Raw genomic sequence first — 23,226 nt, 5'->3', positions numbered from 1 at the left:
CAGCAACATCAAGGAATCGGCTAAACTCAGTCGTGATGTAAACCAAACTGCAAACATGTTCAACGACTTTTTAAAATTGACTTGAAATTTTTAAAATAGAAGGTAGCTGCAGCAGACGATAATAACTTATATTTTGCTGGTTCATTTAGACCAGACTTCATCCATGTGAACAGTGAAATTAGAGCCGAAACGGATTCTTTGGTGTGTTGAATAGCAGCAGTTTCCCCTTGAAAACGTAATTTTCCATGCTCAGTGAAATCTGCAGGGTGTACACGAGAAAAAAAAGCCGAACAAATGTGCAGTAAGCGTGAAAGCATTTGAATAAAGCTCATGATTGTGTGTAGGGAGCCTCTCCCACAAACACAATATCACCACAACCATAGCTAATGGTTTGGGATATTGTGTTGGCAGATGTGCTGTTGGAGTGTGAGTTGTTGTTAATAATGTATGTTGACGTGTTTCCCCTCAGTTGGACCGTCTGGAGGACAAACAGAAGGAGACGTACAGACGGATGCTGGAGCAGCTGCTGCTGGCAGAGAAATGTCACCGACGCACCGTCATGGAGTTGGACAACGAGAAACGCAAGCACGCCGACTTCATGAACAAGAGCGACGACTTCACCAACCTGCTGGAGCAGGAGAGGGAGAGGTGAGGAAACACCACTGGGGATCACCGCTAAATCTTTATCTGGGTCTACAGCACTGTTTTGGAATAATTAGTTTGGCATAAAAAGAATCCAAAAGTCTCAAATGTTCAAGAAAAATGCTGGAATTGTTCTGTAGTTTCCTCATTGTCAAGAAAGTTCATGAAAAGACCAAAATCAACAGTTTGTTAGTCCGTCTCTGAGCACTTCCAGACTCTCCTTAGGTCTGAGCCCATTGTTTCTTGCTGATGATGTAAAACTTCAAAATCAGCTGAAAAATAGATGTTTTTATTTTGAAATGAGAGTGATTTTAATCCTAACAACACACACTTTTGCTGGGACCTACTTCCAGAGGCAAATTAATTACTATCTGAGAAGTTTAAATATTAATACTCTAGTGAGTATTTGTAGCGGCACAATGGTGTATGTGGGACCGAATCGAAGCCCATTGCAGTGTGTGTGTTCAGGGTAACAAAGAAATATGTCAGCCACAGCAACAGTGAGGATTTCAAATATTGCATAAGATACAGTAGGTTTAGAAAACTATTCAAACCTCTTCACTTTTTGCCCACTTCTTTGTACGAAGGGTTTAATTTTAAGTTGAAAAAATGTACAAGAGTTAAGAGTGTTTATTTTCTTGAATTACCACAATGACAAAGGGAAAACATGTTTTTATGCATTTTTACAAAATCAGGAACCAAGATTGTGTTGAAGTGCAACTTTTTTGGCTCGAGATGTGGCCCCAAACTGGTTGGAGTTCACCTGTGATGAACTGAACTGATTGGATATCATTTAGAAAATCACACACCTGTGCATACGGTCCAACAGGACAGACACCAAGACAAACACAGTTAGAGACTGCATTTGAGCGACACAGTGGAGCATTTGGCAGCTAAAGAACACAGTATCTCTTGTTTCAGGAGATAGTGATGCACAAACTGGAACTGAAATGAGAGTGAATGTTAGACTTAAAGGCTTAAGTTGCTCCAAATCTGCTGAATGTGTAAATACACCTGCAGCTTTTTGCTAACAAGTTAGACAATATCAACTTTACAAGATACTGTGTCTTTAAGTCTGCACAATATGTATTCTATATGTATTCTTGGAATGTGTTAAAACCAAGCCCTCGTGTTTGAAAAGCTGCATGATTAGACATTCATTGCTCCTGAAAAACACGCATGTTTGTTCTCCCAGCAACAGGCGTCAGATAAAACCTGCAGCAGGGTTCTGGATGATGGGCCTGATAGGAGAGGTGATGATTTGTGCCTTATCAAGCAATCAGAGACACACAACATAATGCACAGCCAACACTGGCTTGAAGTCTTTGAGAGTCTGACTTCCAGGAGAATTTTATCCATCATATAACGTTTGTTTGCATCCTTTGATATGACCCATAGAAGCCTACTGATGGTAGATAAACTGTAAACATCACTGTCGGAGTAATAGTTCACCCTCTTATGATGCGACAATGCCACGGTTAGGGTTAACCCCTTGACGCCTGAGTTTATTTACAATTATTAATTTGTCTATTACACATACAACAGATATATAATAATAATAACAGATGTATAATAATTTGGTCCCACTCCAACTGGTCCTACAAGAAACCAGTGCTTGCAAAAAGTTCTGAGGTACGTATTGAATATGCACAAACCGGCACTGGGGGAATGGACATGCTATCTCAGCTGCAGTCTGAATGAAAGTGGTATGATGTGAATTTGCAACAATAGGCGCCGAGGGGTTTTGGCCACTACTCACTGCAATTTTCAGCTGTCCCAGATGAACGACAACAATCATGAGAGAATCGTGGTGATATCTTTGGTCTTGGCTCTAAATCGGTGGTCCTACGTTGCAAAGTGAGACAGGTTCAAGGACGGCCGTTGTCATGGTCTTGCGACCAAAGACAAGCTACGGTAAAATTCTGACAGAAATTTGGGGTGATCGTCTCACAGTGTGACTGCTGCTGCGACCTGCGACAAATAGCTAACAAATAGAAATGCAGTATGAAATGATGTACTGTTCTGCACGACACTGGCGCTAAACCCAAATAGATGACAAGTACTTACTTCAAGCTCCCTTTGCAAAATTGGCATCCCACACTGGCCTCTCTTTCCAAGCCACGACCGCATCCATATTTGGGATTTCTCTCCAAACACATAAATGTCACCAGGGCGAGGGCTCCATTCATGTTTTGCTAGCTTCCCTGTGATTGTAGGCGCTCCGTTTATGCTTTGGTTGTTTATTTTTCATGGATGGACCCGCACACTTATGACGTTTTATTCTTGCACATTCACGTCGACTCATGCACATCAGCTTGCATTTTCATTGTGTAATCTGCACAGAGCAAACTTTACATTGTGTCCAAAGACTATTAGATTCGTGTCGTACAGTGCAACAAGCTGTGAACTTATAAGATCGTTAAAATCGCACATTATGTAGAGGCCTTTAGACACAAAAAAATATTTGGTTAGTATTAAAATAAGTTCTTTGTTGAGGTTGGAGGAATTTTATCATCATGGTTGCAATGTTAACAAGTAGTAAGGTTTGGAAAAAAGGGTAACAATCAGTTTGAATTTGAAAATGAACAGAAGTCTCTGGTTTTAAAGTCCAGTGTTTGGTCAACCCATCCGTCGACCTTGATCTCTTAAGTACCCTGACTGTAGCTCCATAACTACATCACCCAACTTCCTCCTTTGTTTCCATCACGCTACTACAGCTGCTATAAGAAGCGCTCATTATACGTTGTTTTAGGGCATTTGTTCAAATGACTACTGGTGTCTCACATGACCTCCAGAGAGCAGCATAGCTATGAATCATATTGTGCAGTGAAATGGGGTCATGTTTGCCATGTTTACAAGAGTCCTATGAACAGCTCCTTCTTGTGGTGTTCATGGCTATAAGTGGATATTTTCTGAAAACTTTCAACTTTATGAGTTGTGATGTGTATGGTGCATGGTGAGTATGTTATTGTAATTTTATGTGTATATAATTTTTCTTCATACATTTACCTTGTCAGACAAAAATGTTGATTTTCCTAATCTTTTCGTTATGCCTTTGTATCTCCTTCCATTAAATTACCTCTCGTTAGCTTGATAAATGATTAGCTTCAGTGACTCCTAGACCTTGCAGTAATGTTCATGTTGTTGTTGCCTAACAACAGTGTTCACGTGATTTATGTTACTACTTGAACGCCGAGCATTTGGTGTACACGACTTCCTGTTTTGTAATGATGAGCTCATAAGTACCATTTGAGTGCAGCAACAATAAGACGCTGCACAAATAACCAATAGGACAACAGACTTTTTCAGACTTTTAATTGGAAAATTCAAATCCTCCAATTAAAAAAAAAACTGATAAAAAAAAATAGACGTAATTTATTGATAAGTGGCCTCTAGCAGTTGTTCAAGACAGGAAAAGTGCCCAAAAATACATTTGCCAAATGAGAGCACCAAAGTGAAAAATTGGCTTAGACTGTTTTACAGCCACAGTCAGCATAGGGAGGAGGTCGGGGTGGATGGATGGGTGAGCAAAAGACTAAACTTTAACACAGGAGTTTGTTTATTCATGACTGTACAATTACCTTTTGGTTATTAATTTAACAATAGCAACAAGGCTTTTCTGAGTTTATTGCAGTACTGATTTAAATCCAAACTGTGCTATTTCATTAAACCTAACACATCATAAGAGGGCAAATTATACATTTTTCCACAATAAAACACTCAGATCCCTCAGGCTACCTAGTTACACCCAACATCAGTTCAAATGCAGGTGAAGTAGCAGTTTTTAGTTTGTATGCATCTAGTTTCTGAGCTCAGACTCTTACTTCAGACCAAGACGTCTAATAATCTCAAACTGATACTCCAGGAGTGCACACTTTCAGATGAGGATTCATAATGTTGCACACAGCAAAAGTTAGAGAAATATTTGTCACTTGTCAGGATGCTGGTTTGGAAAGTTAAAAAATTCCCACCTCCAGCATCAGACATGTGATCATGAAAAGGGGGTTGTTTGATGCTTTTAATGACCTGATCTGCTGTCCAAAAACCCTCTCAAGCCCTCTGCAATCCTCACAGGTTCAAACAAACAAACCAAATGTGGGAGATGACAAAAGAAAATCTGCACAATAAAGCATCGCATCTGCTCCCCATGCTCCATAAAGCCTCAGATAACAGCCTTAATGTGGAACAATGCTTCACTGCACAGCATTCATGTCCACTGGATCACTTATCTGTCTGCATGGCTCAAAGCCACGTCCTTCAGGTCTCCTCTGTTTGCCTTATTTATTCAGTGATGGTCTGAAGAGCCTGCATGGTGTTCGTGTACCTGCTCACTGCTTTACAGGTCAAAAAACAACCCTGAATGAAAGTCATCCCTTTAACTGTCTGAGAGACATGTTGATTCAGCTTCATAGTCATTTTGAAGGCTGTACTTTGCAGTTTATTTGTCAGACTTTCATTGATGAGACGAGTTTCTCATGTTGCGAACGTCGTCTAGCTCTCAGCTCTGTCTGATAACACATTCCTGCAGACTGCAGTCAGCGTGCAGATTCACTGCAGGTCAGATCGTGAATGAGTGGACCCTGAACGCTGAGGTGATGTCATTCCCAGCAGAGATCCTGCTGCTCGATTACAGGCTCTGTTTGCATAACAACGCTCACAGGCAACCATGACTACACAAAATATGGGTTTAACAGAGGCTTGCTGCAGAAAGTACCATTAATCAGTCAGAAATGCTAAATTGTTGCTTTAAAATGCACTCTAACTCTGTTACATCTTCACAAATTATTTAAATAGAAAATGAGATGACAAATAATTACAATCTAATATTTATTTAAAATACATAAATTATATGTATTTAAGGTTGCTCATGCTTGTCCACTAGAACATGTTAATGTCATCAAGTATACTTAAGTCAGAAACCAAAGTGACTTTTACTTAAAAGCCCAACCAGGGACAGGAGTTGCAAATTAGCTCTATGCTACACACTCTACATGTAATGCATCAGTCCTATGTGTTGTATGATAATTACATGGTCCCTGATCAAATAAATGAATAAAATAAAATAAAAGACAAAGAGCTGAGAACACTTTGGCATACTATCACCACTAAAGCACAAAAATAGTGATACTGAGTTGCTTTAAGAACTAAATCACTACATTTATGCTTTTGATGCCACTTTCACAGACAGCTGGCTTTTAGCTTTTATAGTCAGTATGAAGAATTTTCAGATCTGCTCATTTATTTATAAGTATTTCCTCATTGTGCTAATATGAAACATAATCTGAGCAGTGCTGTTGCAAACCAGTAGTCTATACGTGTAATTTAATCATCAACAGGGGTGTACTGGGACACACATCAGAATCAGCAAGTCAAATGTATGAACTTTTTCTTATGGCCACCCTGAGGCCACTGATCCCACTGTGGTGGGGGTTTATGTGGTCTGAGACGTTGGGATTTTGACCAGTAAACCAGGCCTGTCTTCAGAAAAGTGTAGGTTTGATTCTCTGTAATTTTACAGTGGTGGACAATTCCAATCTGTGTTAAAAATGCAGCCTAAAAAATCCCGTTTTTTACCCCCTATACAGCCAACAACAAATGTGCCTCTTCGGTGTCAAAGTGCTCTCATCTGTTCAGAATGTTAATAAGGATGGTAATTATAACTTTAATTAGCTCCAGATCAGCATCTTCTGGTCTGATGTGTTCGCTGTGGGCTCAGCTTGGCTCAGTTTTATGAGTGTTTGGGGCTCTCTTCACTGTCTCACAGGCTTCTGTCAGCACTGAGGCTATGAATAGACCTGAACACAGAGAGGCTTTCTGCAGAGACCCATCATCTGCCAGCGAGGCTGTAATGATAGATGCTCTGAGGGCAAGGAGGAGCAATCTGCGTGAAATGTCAAAGAAGAGGAGAATTATTAGATATAAAATGCAAATACACATTTTACAGTTGCACTTTGGAAGACTTTGATATTTAAATAAACTTGATGTGAACATAGAGGAGTGTGAAACACTTCTAAAATCATAATCTTATGTACTTCTACATCATTAAGGTCAGATTAATCAGAGGTTCATTTTCTGCTGTTAAAATAAAGCCACGTGGTCTATCAAGATGCTTCTATAGAAGTTCCAAAATCACCTTTGACTATATGGGATCTTGAGCATCACATACAGACCTGTTAGCCATGCTAGCAACCTGTAGGTACATCAGTCAACTATTTGGTTCCAGACTGAAAACATTCTACAACTGCTGCATGGACTGTCATGAAGTTGCTTACAATCCCCCAGGATGAATCCTACTGTCTTCAGTTAACTTTCCACTACAGGAATTCGGGGCAGTCACAAGTTAAAGTGAACTTTGATGGCAGCTGATGTGGAATTTGACAGCTTTGACCACCACGTTAACTCAGAGAGGGCAAAACATTGACAAGTAGTCGTTCCTGGATGTAACTCCAGTTCAATAAACACATAGAAACTGGAACAATGGAGGTTGGCTATGTTGGCCTATATGTTGAATTTTTCATTATTGATGCCAGTTTTGGGAGAAGTGAATGCAGACGTTGAGAGAACGGAACAGAAAAGATGGCATTTGTTGTCGTCTCCAAGTTTAACCAGATTTCAGGGCTACTCAGAGGTACCTAACCTGGACTAGATACTTTTCTCCATCCTGAAAACAGCCCTGAAAAAGGTTCTACAGGGGAAGTTCTTGTAGTTAGAACATCCTCAAAAGTTCTAGCTGCCCACATTACCATCATAGCTTGTGTATTTGTATGCTTTTTTGTCTCTTTAGCATATCTTATGTTTAGAAAACCATTTGAGACAAACTTATGTCATCTTTTTGCAAACTTATTTTATTTTCTTGTCCTAATAATAGTTCACAGGACACATACCTGTTGTTGGTTCAATATGTACCCCCCAAGGACGGGAAAGAATATTTTCCTGCTTCAAGCGCTTAGCATAGTTTACAGACGTAAGTAAAGTTAAATCATATTTGATTTAAACTCTGGTGAACTCCTGCTTTGCAAACCAATGCCTTTTGGTGTCTCTTTAGATTTCATCACCATTTTGAAAAATATAATCATTAGTGCTCTTGATGTTGTGTTGTTCTATCTGTAACTTGTAATGCTGAAGTCTTGGAAAGGTCCTCTTTGAAAACCTCAGTGGGATTTATCTGCTTTAGTGATGGTTAAAAAAATAGACATTTTATATACAGCAGTGAACACAAACTACAGCTGAATCTGGTGGGAACAGATTTAGTTTTTCAGGCTTTTGGTTAAAAATAAAAACACTGGACAAATTAAAATGTTGACCTGATGATAGTGCCAGTAACCACGGTTCATCCTGAGGGGAACATGAATGTGGACATAAACTGTCACAGCAATCCATTCATTAGTTGTTGAGATGTTTCAGTCGGGACCAGTGGTGGTTGGTTTTCCACAAAGTAGCCATTTGTTCCTCATTTCATACAGTTTTTCCTTGGCAAGCAGTGGGAGGATTTGATGGTGAGAAAGCAGACTTTGGAACGAAGTGAATGAGGAGATAACAGAACTATGTTTTGCTCTTCTTTTGCTCTGTGTTTACTGTGGAATATTCTTCAGAAAAAACTCCAGCAAATGGTTTAAAATGATGTCATTATCTGGTGCAGTGACAGTCACGGGAGATGACATTTTCTCCTGAGAATACATTCTTCAAATAACAACAAATGGCAAGAGGTTGCTGTCATTCGCTTTATAGAAACCTTCTCACATTTGTCCAGTGAGAGTTGGAATGTGTGCAGCAGAACAAGAGGTTTCCTCCCACATCTCCAAAGTCACAAGCAGCCAATAAAAATGCAAACTAAACCACAAAACACAGACAAATAATGTCCTCTCTTGTCTTGGTGATATTTATGTACAACGTGGATTTGGACTAATGAAGAGCAGTGATAGACAGCCTCTGCATCTGTAAGCTCTTTGCATTGCTCATATTTGGCTCATCGAGGAGCCGCTGCAATGCAAACCACAGGCCTCCTCTGCTGTCTGAAGCTATGATCTCACACACATACAATTTAGCCACTATGGAGAATTTATATCCATGTCCTCTGGCTTTGCACGATACAGGGGGATTTAAAAAATGAAAGGCACTGCAAGTTTGGCATTGTCCTCTCCAAAACAAAAACTCTCGCTTTGCATTGTTGCCTCGTTTCTATGGAAACTCTGCAAGACGGGCAGCAGACTTTTGCATTAAACTGGAGCAACATTTTAGGGTAAGGATCAGAAAGAAGAGACGTTTGAAGTGGAAAGTGGATTTCTGTGTTTTGTCACCTGCTGTCCAGTTGCACCTCCTCCCCTGAGGGAGAACAAAACAGCCAGAAGGAAGACTTGAACTCCTCCTCCTCAGTGTCCAAACAAGGGCAGGGCCTCTGTGGTCCATATATGGATCGGTGGGTGACATCAGCAGCCAGCCGAGCGGCGCTGTTCAGCACAACATCCACCTTTCTCATTGTCCACCGATGACATGTTTGGAATGTGATGGCTAATTCCCCGTGGAGTCGGGGCCCCTCCTTCCTTCCCTCTCTGACCCCCAGAGGCTCTCAGCAGCAGCAGTTTGGCTCCTGCACAGCTTTAAAAACTCCCTCAGATATGGATCAACCTGCCCTGCATCCCAGCTGGTTGGTAAGTTGAGCAGACTTTGGGAGAAAGAGGTTATTTGCCACAGGAGGAGCAAGCAGTAAAAGGGTTTGTGTAGAATTTGAGGGAGATTTTTTTGATCCAGACTTGTAGAACAGTGCTGAGACCTGTTTCTGTATTGGAGTGTCTGATGTAATTGTGAATGAAGCGGCTGCAGAGTCTCTGAGACGCACACAGACTCCCGCAGAGATTGGTTAAACATCTACACAGAGCAAGCTGAGTTGAGAGAACTTTGTGCCTCTGAATGTTACTTTATCCAGTAGTTTGGTGCAACTTTAATCAGTGAAAGTATAAAAATGATCAAATCTATAAAGAGTCATAATAAATCTGTGTGTCAGGGTATCAGAGTTAGGTTTATTCTTCTTTAGTTTTAAACGGTGTTCTAAAGGTGAATTCACACAGAATGCACTGAGTTCAAGTGGCGGCATGACTGCAAATAAATTCAATGGAAAAACATGAGCGGAAACAATTAGATGTAAATTTCCAGGGATGATGCAAACTCAGGCAAACACACATCCCCATGAGTTGCAAATGTTTCAGCATGAGAGGACGATTTGCACACCATGAATCCAAATTTTTCACCTTCAGAGATGAGACAGAGAACAAAAGTTTGTGGCTAGTTCTGAATCTGAACTGTCACACAAGCTTAAACTCCAGTTTAAACTCTAGCTGCTAGCTACGGTTCTTACAGCTAACATCTATACAGCAAAGCCTGACTTCAACAGAAAAACAATACAAGTTGATGCTAGTGGTTTAGGTGGGTTAAAACGAGTGATATTTACATAGATCTTGCAGTCATGTGAATAAGCGTAAGTTAGATTTCTACTTTCAGATAGGTAGTGGTTCAGACGGGGCAGACTGTATTTAAAGTTGGATGAACCCATCTCAGCAGTTCCTGGCCCCTAATAATTCCCAGCTAATCCAGAAATGAGCAAAGAGGGTTAAAGAGTGGAGTTAAAACAAGCCATGCAAACATCTCTGCGCAATGAACCGTGAATGAACCGACACAGCACTCATCTGTCACTCAAAGAAGCCACAGCTGTAATCAAGCATAACTTTAAACCTTAGTACAGTTTAAGTGGGTGACTTACATAAAATTCACACATCATACAGTTGTCATGAACGGGTTAATTAGCTGTAGAGACCAAAACCATTTCTTGTACCAGGCTGCAAACATGTTTATTTCTACTGTAAAGTTGGACATTTTAACATGGGGGTCTATGGGGAGTGACTCGGTTTGTGGCTGGCCTCAAGTGGACATTCAAGGGACTGGAGTTCATGGCGCTGTCATGTTGGATTTATTTTTCAGCCCTGGAGGTTGCTGCTTCATTTTAACCTAAACCATAAACCTAACCAAAACCTTCTGGTGATTATAAACCTAACTAAATAGTTTAGTTGTCCAAATATAACAACTGTTACAACCCCGGCTCGGGGGGGCAAGGGAAGCAACATAAACAGTTGTTGGTGGTAAAATCAAATTATTTATTACAGAAAAGGTTGAACAGAAATGTGCACGTTACTATACAAACTGAGGCAAAACTAAGGAAGAGGGCTGGTGGGTGCTGCTCAAATCAAAGAAAATAGCAAAACACAAAAAGAGTTCTCATAAGGAGAACTTAACACTACCATCGAGGTGGACAAAAGAAAAACGGAACCAAAAGGCTCACTAAATGGGAACTGACAAAACAAAACTTACACAGGAGTCAGCACCCCTAATCCTGGTGAAACCTAGACACTAAGGAACTACCTGTAATCAAATGAAGCTGTATCAGTTTTGATTCTAACCCTCGCCCAATTCCTTTCACACAGACAATCTTGCCTCCACCACACATGAACACAGAATGACACGCTGGAAGTCAGCCGCCCCGTTCAGTTGAACTGCCAACTCGCAGTTTTCGGTTGGTCGGCCTGGGGATCGCCGCACCAATCACTGGACTCCTGGTCGCAGCCACGCCTCTGCTGTCACGGTCCAACCAGGGAGTGGGGATCACACAGCCCTATTTGCATAGCCACAACATTGTTAAAACACACACACACACACGGGGTAGGAGGCGCTGGCCGTAACAACAACACAGCGACTGAACGAGAAGATAGTAATAAAAGAAAAATAATAATAATATGTAATTATTGGAGTCATCAACCAGTTTTGTCAAATAAGTATGTGGACTATTTTGGCTGTTTAGAGCGAGCAAACAGAGAACAGACCAACAGTCTAGCTATAAAATTTAAGCAAAAAAAAAAATGTTGCTTTTATTTGTCTGAACATACTGTGCAGATGGAGCTGGAGAACGTTGGTAAATGTTCTAAAGGTGAAAACAGACTTTAGATTCAAAAACACAATATATTGGATCATTAAACAGGTGGGAAAAATATCCTATTTTTATTTGACATGCAGCTTCTGTCACTTTTGTACATGCAGATCTTAAGTGAGTGACTCTGGTGCAGTATTTCATCTGCCTTTGGATGTGACTGCTTAACAAGTAAACACTTTGGACCTTCAGACATAGTGTTAAAATGCTGCATATGGGCTAGTTTTTTTCAGAAGAGTCTGTCTGTTTGGTACTTTTAGATGTTAAAATCAAGTCTTGCAGTTTTTGTACAAGTTTGGGAAGCTGCTTTAGCATTTGTGGATCAAAAACCAGGATAACAGACTTTGTGCCATACTTTCATTCTTGACAAGCCGGAAGCTGTGAAACAATTTTTTGATCCTATGGAAAACCATTGAAGCTCAGATCAATTCAAATCTGTCTGGTAATGCACAGCAAGAGTGACCACAAGCTCCTAGTTCCTGACCTGCAGCTGTAATTCTTCCCTTTACTGCACTTTGGACAACATTTCAGGTCCTAATCTGCTTCTTTTTATTTCCTTTGCTCCCTCCTTTTTCTTGCTGATGCCTGTTGTTCTGCTTGCCTGCCTCTCTGTCCAGGATCTGGGTTAATGCTCCCATGCTGCTTCTTTGAAGAGAGACTACCATGTATCACCCATCTGATACAACAATAGAGGAAACAGTAGAGTAGCTGACATGATGGTTATTTTAATTTGGTCAAAAAGTGTCATTGGAAAGGCAAAATAAGAATAAAAAGATGCTTGAGAGTAAATTGCGTTCCTTCTTTAAATGCAATTATTTATGCTTATAATTGAATTTCTAAAGATTTTGTTGTGAAATTGATTCTGGATGGGGGGCATCTGTGTTGAGGCATCATCAGTCACGTCCATAAATATTTGGACATTGACACAATTTTCAACATTTCGGCTCTGTGCACCACCACAGTGGATTTAAATTGAAACAATCAAGAAAACAATCGAGATGTGCTTTTAGAGACTTTCAGCTTTAATTTAAGGGTATTTACATTAAATATCAGATGAGCAGTGTAGGAATTACAACACATTTTAGATGTGCCCTCCACCTTTTTAAGAGACTAGAAGTATTTGGAAAAACTAACATAATCAAAAATTAAATTGCCGCTTTTAGTATTTGGATGCAAATCCTTTGTAGTCAATGACAGTCTATAGTCTGGAACCCACAGACATCACCAGACGCTGGTCCCTGGTGATGCTCTCCAGGCCTCTACTGCTGCTGTATTCACTTCCTGCTTGTTCTTTGGACATTTTCCCTTCAGTTTTGTCTTCAGTAAGTGAAATGCATGCTCATTTGGATTCAGGTCAGAGGATTGACTTGGCCGTTGCAGAACATTCCACTTATTTGCCTTAAAAAACTCTTTGGTTGCTTTTACAATGTGGTTCAGGTTATTGTCCATCTGCGCTGTAGTCCAATGAGTTCTGAAGAATTTGGCTGAATATGAGCAGATAATATTCCCTGAAACATTTCAAAATTCATCCTGCTGCTTTTGTCAGCAGCCACATCATCAATAAATATAAAAGAACCAGTTTCATTGGCAGCCATACATGCACACATCATTATACTACCACCACCATGCTTCACTGATGAGCTGGTATGCTTTGGATGTTGAGCAGTTCCTTCCCATCTCTAGACTCTTCTATTCCCATCATTCTGCTACAAATTGATCTTTGTCTCATCTGTCCATGAGATGTTGTTCCAGAACTGCACAGGCTCTTTTAGATGTTTTTGTTTGTTTGTTTGTTTGTTTGTTTTTAGCAAACTTTAATCTAGCCTTCCTGTTTTTGATACTCATCAATAGTTTACACCTTGTAGTGAACCCTCTGTATTCACTCTGGTGAAGTGTTCTCTTCATTGTTGACTTCTACCTCCTGGAGAGCGTTCTTGAGCTGGCCAGCTGTTGTGAAGAGCTTTTTCTTGACCTGAGAAAGGATTTTTCTGTCATCCACCACACTTGTTTTCCATGGTCTTCCGGGTCTTTTGGCGTTGCTGTGCTCACCAGTGCGTTCTTCCTTTTTAAGAACGTACCAAACAGTTGATTTGGCCACACCTAATATTTTTGCTATCTTTCTGATTTGTTTGTTTTGATTTTTCAGTGTAATGGTGCCTTGCTTCACTGATAGTGACAGCTCTTTGGACTTCATATTGAGAGTTGACCTCACCAGATTCCAAATACAAATACCAGACTTGAAATAAACTCTAGACCTTTTATCTTCTCCTTGTAAATGAAATAATGAGGGAAAAACACACACCTGACCATGGAACAGCTGAGCAGCACATTTGTCCAATTACTTCTGATCCTTTAAAAAGGTGGAGGGCACATATAAAATGTGTTGTAATTCATACACTGTTCACCTGATTTGGATGTAAATACCCTCAAATTAAAACTGAAAGTCTGCACTTGAAGCAAATCTTGATTGTTTCATTTCAAATCCAATGTGGTGGTGTAGAGAGTCAAAAATACTGAAAATTGTGTCAATATCCAAATATTTATGGACCTGACTCTATCTGTTAAAAATGTTTGATATAAGTTTGACTCAGATCTTGCATTGTCTCTGTCTTTTAGACTCAAAAGGCTGTTGGAACAGGAGAAGGCCTACCAGGCTCGTAAAGACAAGGACCACAATAGGAGGCTAGAAAAAGTCAGAGCAGAGCTGGTTAAGCTCAAGTCCTTTGCCCTGATGTTGGTAGACGAGCGACAGCTGCACATCGAGCAGATCGACCAGCAGAGCCAGAAGGTCCAGGACCTCACTCAAAAGCTGCAGGAAAAAGAGCAGCGATTGGCAGCTGTAAGTGACACTGCCAAGGAGGACAGCCAGAAGGTCCTCAAGTTGGAGGCTGAGCTGGAGCACAAAGCAGCCAAGTTCACACAGGAGCACGAGGAGATGACGGCCAAACTGGCTAACCAAGAGTCCCAAAGCCGGCAGCTGAGGCTGAAACTGGCTGGATTGGCACAGAAGATTGAAGAGCTGGAAGAGAGCAACAAAGTGCTCCAGAAGTCAGATGAGGACTTGCAGGAGCTGAGAGAGAAGATCAGCAAAGGGGAGTGTGGGAATTCTTCCCTTATGGCAGAGCTGGAGAACCTACGGAAGAGAGTGCTGGAGATGGAAGGCAAGGATGAGGAGATCACCAAAACAGAGAATCAGTGCAAGGAGCTGAGGAAGAGGCTGCAGGATGAGGAGAACCACAGCAAGGAGCTGAGGCTGGAGGTGGACAAACTCCAGAAGAGAATGGTTGAACTGGAGAAACTGGAGGTGGCATTCAACAAGAGCAAAACAGAGTGTTCACAGCTTCACACAAACCTGGAAAAAGAGAAACGTGTGGTGAAGGATTTGGCTGGTGAGCTGGACATGGTGAAAAGTCGACTGAAAGAACTGGAGTCCTCAGAGTCGAAGTTTGAAAAAGCAGAAATGGTCCTCAAAGACGATCTCATGAAGCTGAAGTCCTTCACAGTTATACTGGTGGATGAAAGGAAAAACATGGCAGAGAGACTTAAGCAAGAAGAACAGAAGAGTGATGATTTAAGTAAAATGTTCAAAGCAGAACAGGGCAAGGTTACAGAGGTGACAGAGAAACTGATTGAGGAGAGTAAAAAACTTCTCAAATTCAAATCAGAAATGGAGATCCAAGTGACAGCTCTCACTATGGAGAAAGACGACTTAAAAAATAAACTTGCAAGTGAAGAGGAAAAATGTAGAGAGTTAAATAACAAGCTGAGTTCGATGAAAATAAGAATGGATGGATTAGAGGAGACAGACAGGGAAATGCAGAGAAAGTGGGCCAACAAGGACAATAACAGAAATCCAGATGAAGACAACAAAGTAAAAGAGCTCACGCTAGAAATCGAAAGACTTAAGAGCAGGCTCAAGCAACTTGAGGTGGTGGAGGGAGATTTAATGAAAACTGAGGATGAGTATGATCTGCTGGAGAAGAAATTCAGAACAGAGCAAGATAAAGCAAACACCCTTTCTAAGCTGCTGGAAGATATGAAAAGTCAGATTGCCAGAAACAAAGCCATAGAGAAAGGAGAAGTCATGAGTCCAGAGGCCGAGCTGAGAATTCGCTGCAAGTTGGAGGAAGCTAAAACCAGAGAACTGAAAGCAGATGTCCAGGCCCTGAAGGAGAAAATCCATGAACTGATGAACAAGGAGGACCAGCTCTCCCAGCTGCAGGTCGATTTCTTGGTCCTCCAGCAGAGGTTCATGGAGGAGGAGGAGAAGAAAAAGAGCATGAGTCAAGAAGTGGAGAACCTTACCAAAGAACTGGAGGCCACCAAGCGCTACAGTCGTGCGTTGAGGCCCAGTATGAACGGCAGGAGGATGGTGGATGTCCCAGTTACCTCCACAGCTGTCCAGACAGATGTGATAGCCAGTGAGCCTGCTGAGGACGAGACGGCAGCAGGATTTATCCGGAAATCAGTTCAGGAGGAGAATCACTTAATGAGCAACCTCAGACAACGTGGCCTTAAAAAGCCGACGGTTCTTGAACGATACCCTCCAGCTTCAGCAGAACTCGGGGCGAAGAAATCTTGGATACCGTGGATGAAAAAGAAGGAGGCCATCACACTCACTCAGACCACTCCTGAGAAAACCAACGGGGCATCTTTGCTTCATCCACCTGAAATGACTATGTCCCCAAAGCCAGGTCAGCCTCTACGCATTCGAGTGACTCCGGATCATGAGAACAGCACTGCCACCTTGGAGATCACCAGCCCTCGAGCTGAGGATTTCTTCTCCAGCACCACCATCATCCCAACTCTTGGTCTTCAGAAACCTCGCATCACAATCGTCCCTAAAGCCACAACAATGACCTCAAAAGCCAAGACCTGTGACGGGATGGGAGGTCTGGATCGAGCCAAATCTCCCGTCACGATAACCACCATCTCCAGGGCAAAGAGTCCAGATAAGACCAACGGCAGCCTCCAGTCGCCGGTGTCCATCATTACAGTCAGCACCACTCCTGTGGCTGAAGCATGTGCTTCATCTGAGCCTCACGAAATTACCTCAGGTCGCACAGTTATCAAGATGACCCCGGAGAAGCAGCCAGGACCTGCACCTGTCAGGAAATACAACGGAAACAGCAACATCATCACAACAGAGGACAACAAGATCCATATCCACTTGGGTCCACAGTTTAAGAGGCCTTCAGAGTCCTGCAGCAGTCCTTTGCTCACATTGAGACCTGTTGGATTGAGCTCAGAGAGCAAGGAGACGCCGACAGGAACAGTCCTTCGCTCCCCACGCCAAGCCTCAGTGGGGAAGACGACTCAGAGCAAAATGACAAGCAGCATCACAATCACTCCCATCACCTCAGCAGCCTCCAGGCCGACGCAGTCAGTGGTGAGAGCTTCAATAACTCTAATGTCCTCCATCTGTCTTTCTGTCTGAATGCATTTCTGCAGGCGTCAATGACATTTCCCCTTTCATTTGCAAAAATGTCTAATCTAATTTTTTACATTGCAGTTGCTTCTGAAATGTTTCAAAATGAAATCAGGTGGTGTGTGCTTCCTAGATAGCACTCTCTCCAGGTATCCAACACAGGTTTATAAACACATGGTATGAACTAACATCGGAATGATCTGCAACGCATTAGACCCTAGTCCACAGAGGCCTTTCCAGGAGTCTGGTAGAGACAAACACAGATTTACCAACTGACAAATTCACTCCTTTGAACTAAGTGTAAGCAGTTTCTGAGCACTGAGGATGTTTGACTTCTGAGCACTTAAAATGTATTGTGTCAAAAATGGTGTAATTTAATATGGATGAAGGTGATCCCTGGTTAACCCCAACACACTGCATTGAACACTCCCAGTAAGCACTGATCTGGTGATTTGAAGGTTACCAAATTTAGGTTGAATGTGGGTGGATTTGGTTGAAAAGCAAAGATTTTGTGGTCAAACTGTTGTTTAAGCATCATTTCAATGTGAAGCAGCTCCAATCCACAAGTCGTAATTTAATTTTGTTTGCATCTAATTGATTAATGAACAATACCTTGCACGATTACAATCGTACCAGTGGAACTGCATAAAACAAATGACTTAAGACTATATCCACTTTAATACGTTTTAGTTTTAAAACTCAGAACTTCTGCTACATTTACACCTCGCTTCCATACTACTCCAACAGTTTAGGACCCATGAAACAGGCACTTTTGGAAATGGTGATGACCCCATTTTAAATTGAAAACTCCAGGATTGTATTTTAGCCTGGATTTTACCCATGTTTGCTTTCTGTTCGGTTTCACTACATATTCACACGTCTTCAGAAAGGCAAAAAAAAGACATCTTCCTTTGCTATTTACTTTCAGTAACAGTTCCACCTCAGTTCCAAAAATTCCAATAAAATGAAACAAAACAAAATTTAAAAAGGCAAAAATAGGAAGTCATGAACCAGTGAAATCTATACATTTAAATTTACAACCGTGTTTAGATTTATTTTGGGGTAAATCTATCTCCCTGGCAATTAAGCCTCTGGTTCCTCCAGTGAAAATGCTGGTAAGAAAAAAAAGTGCCTCATAAGGTTCTTAGTCCCAGGAGGAAACATATGTTCCCCCAGAAGTACTTTTGCTGTCATTTGCACTATGTTTTGTGTTCTCCTGAAGTATTTTGCATTCTCATAAAAACTTTTGCATTACCTTGTATTAACGGTTGTCCTGTGAACCACAGATAAAGATTGAGCTGTATTATAATGATATATAATCTAATATGTAGTAGACCACCACCAGTTGCAACTACATACAAAGTGAGTGCGCCTTCAGTCAGTGTCAAGTTTGCAGAATTGCATTTAGAGAGGAAATTTGAGGAACCTGTCCACCAGCTCTCTGTCTGATTGCTGCCGAGGCTGATTAACAGAACTTCACTGAGTTCTGGGATGGCAGAGCTGTGACTGGGATTGTAACCTGACTGTTGTTTGGTTGTTACGATTCCGACTGTACCGAAGCTGCTATGTTCTTGAACTCCTGTACTGTATTGGTAACCATCTGTACAGTGCTACATATCCACAGCAGCAGGAGGCCAACCAGCACCCATGTTCAGCTACAGCTTCACCCATCACAACCAGGCAGAGCAGCTCACAAGCCAGCAGCTGGATACTTGAGTATCTGCCTTTTAAAATGAGCAATGAGAAATAAATGCATCACATCACATCACGTCTGCTTTGTTATGGAAATGCAGTGGTGAAGCCACAACTGAGTGAGCGCTGACTCTCAGTTGTAGGCACAGCCATCAGCTAACTACTGCATAATACATGAAACTGAACTGGAATACAGCTCTGTGGCTCACAGTACATGAGAATCTTACCTCAAGGTAACACAAAAGTGAATATAAGAGAATACAAAACATTTGCAAGGGCAAAAGTACTTCAGACACCATTCCAACTGGGACTTTTTAGAGTTTCTTTGTCTGCAACCAGCAAGTGGGCTTTTTTTTACAAATGATCCATCACAGCTAAGGACACTGATTGTGGAACCAAAACCATGCTTACTGGGATGTTGTCATTTTCTTTCCTTGCCATCCTTCCTTTGACATACAGTGAAAACAACAGGTCAGCGCTGTATGTTGTGTTTCTCACCCCAGCTTTAGTCCTTGTTTCTTATGTTGGTTTGTTGTTGATGTTTCAGCCCAGTTCGGACATGCAGTCAGCTCGGAGCGCAGCCACACGGATCCCTGTATCAAAAGGTATGAAACCAAGCAGCACCAAAGCAGTTCTGGGCGTTTCCACGGTGACAAGGTTAGAGTCGCGGGCCGAGGGCCAGGCAATGAAAATCGAGCTGAGGAAGTCGACATTGTGCAGCTCTGCCTCTGCAGGAGGAGGCAAGAGCTGAGGGCTTAAAACGCTGCCATGGCAACGACTCAGACTGAACCTCTCATGACTGAGTTTATCATCGAATCTGCTGCCAGATTTGACATACAAACCGCATCAGTACAGATTCATCACTGGGACTGTGTGATTGCACCTTTTCCAACAGCTTAGCTTTCTAAACGGACTTTCACTTTGCTACTATACACGTTTTCAGGTAATATTTATACAGTTTGAGGGGTTTTTAGGGTCTTATGTTGATGCACCTTTCTTTGCATGAAAAGCTCTGCTGATTTAGACGCCTTCTGAATAACTCCATCCTGCTGCTCCCTGGTAGTAAGTTTAGACTGTTAATCTCATCATTCATATTTTTATAGCATGTGTTCATTTCACCAAAGCTTGTGGGAGTCTTCAGTTACTGAGGCACTGTGAATTGTTCGAACTGCTATCATTTGTGACAGGCACCTAAATAAAAACTATTTATCTCTGAACCAAGTGCGCATTGCTTCATAGATTTCATTTTGTTGTCTGTGTGTGTGAGCTTTGTGTGACATACATGATATTAACCCATGTGTCTCACCTCAACAATAGCTGTGAAAACTAATTTTCAGAGCTTACAAGCCTGTGTGGAAATAATATCACATTTAATGAAAATTGAAAACTCCATTGAGTTTGTATGTCACAGCTTTATACATCCAGCTAACTAGATAGGTTTCCAGTAACGCCTTTCTTAGGTCATTTTAAAGGAATTTTCACACATATAAAAAACAAAAAAATCAACATACTATATTATAGGTCTAATAGTTCCACAGAAACACTCATTCTATACAGATTCAAAATACAAATGCGATGAATCCATTAATGGCAGGTTTGGGCTTCGCAACATTTCTATCTGATAATATGGTCACTATGTCCAACTAACTGATTGTCAAGTTAAGAATTCTTGCCTGACAGACTACACGTACCATTCAGTCATAACTTCCTGTCTCCTAAGATTGCCAAGAAGTAAGTACTCAACAAAAATTTAACATTGTCCTGTTGGTGATTGTCATAGATATGTTCCAAAAGTGGTCACACGACAGAGGAGACGGGGCCAAAATATTATGTTTTTTTTTGTTTATGATGTCATGAGGTGTCTAGATGCAACAGCAGTTGTCATCAAGTTTGATACACTTAAAGCCTTTAATTTCAGAGTAAAAATTCTTCACATTCCTTTAATTGTTGGGCTGTTTTAATGCCGGTATTGCGTCATCTGAACCTGGCTTTAGACATCACGGAAAAACCCTCCTTCTGTCAACTTAAGTGTAATCGGTATCAAATTAATTCAGTGATAGTTACTGTTGCATCCATGGCTACATCAGGCAGTTTTTCTCTGCAGGAACTTATGGGCTGTTTTAGAGTGGCCTTTGTCGAAAACTCCTAGAGAGTCCTTTTTGGCAAAGAAAAAGTACCTATTCCCTAAAAAAAACTCCTGCCACATAGGCTAACTCAACAACAGCAACCCTCTTGGTTGCTTCCATTGTCTTATTTCATATGTGCTCATAGAACCAGAGTGATGTCCAGTAGCTGTACCAGGAGCTGCAGTCAAACCAATTATCACAGCACCCCAAGAGTCTGGTGGATCCTACACAGTAATGGAACCAGAGAGGCTAAAAGGACAGGTTAGGGGCCTCGTTCCAGTAAACATTTGTGCTGTCTTACACCTTTATCGACTTACTGTAGTGGAAATGGGGCCTCATGTAACAGGAACTGCCCATAGCCTACAGCTAACTAACTGACTCCATGGTAATACTAGCGTTTTTATCCCCCTCAAGCCCACAAAGTATGCTAAATGTCCTCTGAAAGCAATGTAAAAAATTACTCCAAACTAAATTCCTTTCACCTAAATATGAAGGAAGACGTTACAGAGAGAGGCATCCAGTAATCTCATTCCTGATCTGATTCCAGTCAGGGAACATTTTTTGCCTCTACTTATTCCTCATATTTTCTATATACACCAATCAACAACCACATCAAAACCACTGACAGATGAAGTGAAAAATATTGATTATGTTGTTGCAATAGCACCTGTAAATGGGTGAGATATATTAAACTGCAAGCTTACAATCAGTTTTTGAAGTTGATGTGTTGGTAGCAGGAAAAATTCCACTTGTGAATCTGGGATACTTTGATATGGACCAAATCTCCAGAATAGCAGGTTTTGTGGGTTGTTACCAGAACGCAAAAGTCAGTACCTACCAAAAATGGTCCAAGGAAGGAGAACCAATGAACCAGAGACGGAGTCTATCGCGCCCAAGACTTATTAGGTGGCCTTCAACTGTGGGAATTTGGTGCTGCTGCAAATTCCAATCAACAAATAGTATTTACTGAGTGTAACTACAGTCCTATGAGAACAAAAGAAATTGAACAAAAGACATTTGCTATGTTTACCTATGTGATGAATTTTATATTGCTGATGCTAATGACATAGAGAAGAAGATCGATACTCAACAGGGACACTGAGAGGGCAAAAAGATGGCAATTGTTATTCTCTACAAGTTTAAAGAATCAGCATTTATCTTCTGTGAGTTGAACCAACCAATTTTAAGACCTGCACGGCAGTTTTTCAGAGCTGCTCGCATGTATCTACCCTGGCATAGATACTTCACTCTTCTGAAACAGTCCTGAGCTCAAAGGTCGGTAATGCCCGAGAACGTCCTCCAACTTCCTGCAGTAGAAAACATGCACATGAGAAGCTTGGAACATGACAAGGACTTCAAGGTGTTGACTTGGCCTCCTAATTCCCCAGATCTCAATCTGATCAAGCATTAGTGGGATGTGCTGGAAAAACAGTCTGATCATGAAGGCCTCACCTCACAACTTTCAGGATTTACTGGGCTTATTGACTTAAATTAGGCCAGTGGTTTTTATGTTGTGACTGGACGGTGTATATCAGCAAGATAAGTAGCTCAACAAAGGAAAATGGCTAAAAAAGACTCAAACTGTGGACTAACAGAAGGAAGGAAGAGGTAGGTATTCGTATAGTTTCAGGTTCAAATAAAGAACCAAATTCTCGAAGACACATTTGAGCTACTGATGACCTCTCAGCCACAGACTGTATATGGAGATGGATGGCGCATCACTGCTTCCTTCTACTTTGCAACACGGAAGCACAGTTTAGCAGAAATGTTTGCCGCCATCGTGTGCTGACGGCATTGACTATCAGACTGAGCAGTATTTGTGACTCTGGGTTGGAGACATAATATCTTTGTCCTCCTGCCCAATTAAAATGTGAACACACGCCCCTTGAACTTCACGTAGCTTCAGCTGCCACCATCTTGACAGTGGCTGATGCACGCTGTACGCTCAGCATTTTCTAGCTAGCAGCGTATCACCAACCTTTCCCCACAGACTGGTTGTGCTCTTAGCTTGCAGTGTAGATTACCATGTAGGTACTGGATCTTTTCAGCATTGCATATGAGACAGTAAGTATTTAGCTCCTTCTTGTGGACAAGGTTGAAAATACATAATGGGGCAAGATTTACTCCAGGAGGAAAATGATCCCATTTAGAAATGTGACACCTCTAAATCATAAATCTGCAGCAGTAGCAGCTTCACACATCCTCTGATGGTCGTCTACCTGCAAACTCTGATTAAACACACATCAGTAAACCACAATTATCTGCAGGCTATTGGGTTTTCTGAAAGGAGACCAGGGAGCCAAAGGAAAAGCTGTGATCTCAACAAATAAACTCTATTGACTTAATTAGAGTCGAGCCAGGAGAAT

At 41.4% G+C, this 23,226-nt stretch overlaps 1 protein-coding gene across 4 annotated transcripts in view; it reads left to right on the top strand.

The window, feature by feature from the left end:
- Positions 1-23,226, top strand: part of LOC111566653 (filamin-A-interacting protein 1-like) — a 63,367-nt gene that overhangs the window by 37,728 nt on the left and 2,413 nt on the right. The window contains exons 4-7 of one of the 4 annotated variants that reach the window (XM_023267363.3): positions 470-648; positions 14,231-17,003; positions 17,127-17,191; positions 19,282-19,339. In XM_023267363.3, the coding sequence (XP_023123131.2) occupies positions 470-648; positions 14,231-17,003; positions 17,127-17,191; positions 19,282-19,339 (3,075 nt within the window). Of the gene's footprint in view, positions 1-469; positions 649-9,031; positions 9,291-14,230; positions 17,004-17,126; positions 17,192-19,281; positions 19,959-23,226 lie in introns of those variants that run through there. The other 3 variants (XM_023267364.3, XM_023267362.3, XM_023267365.3) reach the window with 3 other exon arrangements.

This window comes from Amphiprion ocellaris, chromosome 12, assembly GCF_022539595.1.
Source record: "Amphiprion ocellaris isolate individual 3 ecotype Okinawa chromosome 12, ASM2253959v1, whole genome shotgun sequence".
Classification (NCBI taxonomy): Eukaryota; Metazoa; Chordata; class Actinopteri; family Pomacentridae; genus Amphiprion; species Amphiprion ocellaris.
The sequence above is the reverse complement of the archived record's forward strand: the minus strand, read 5'-3'. Positions and strand labels throughout refer to the sequence as shown.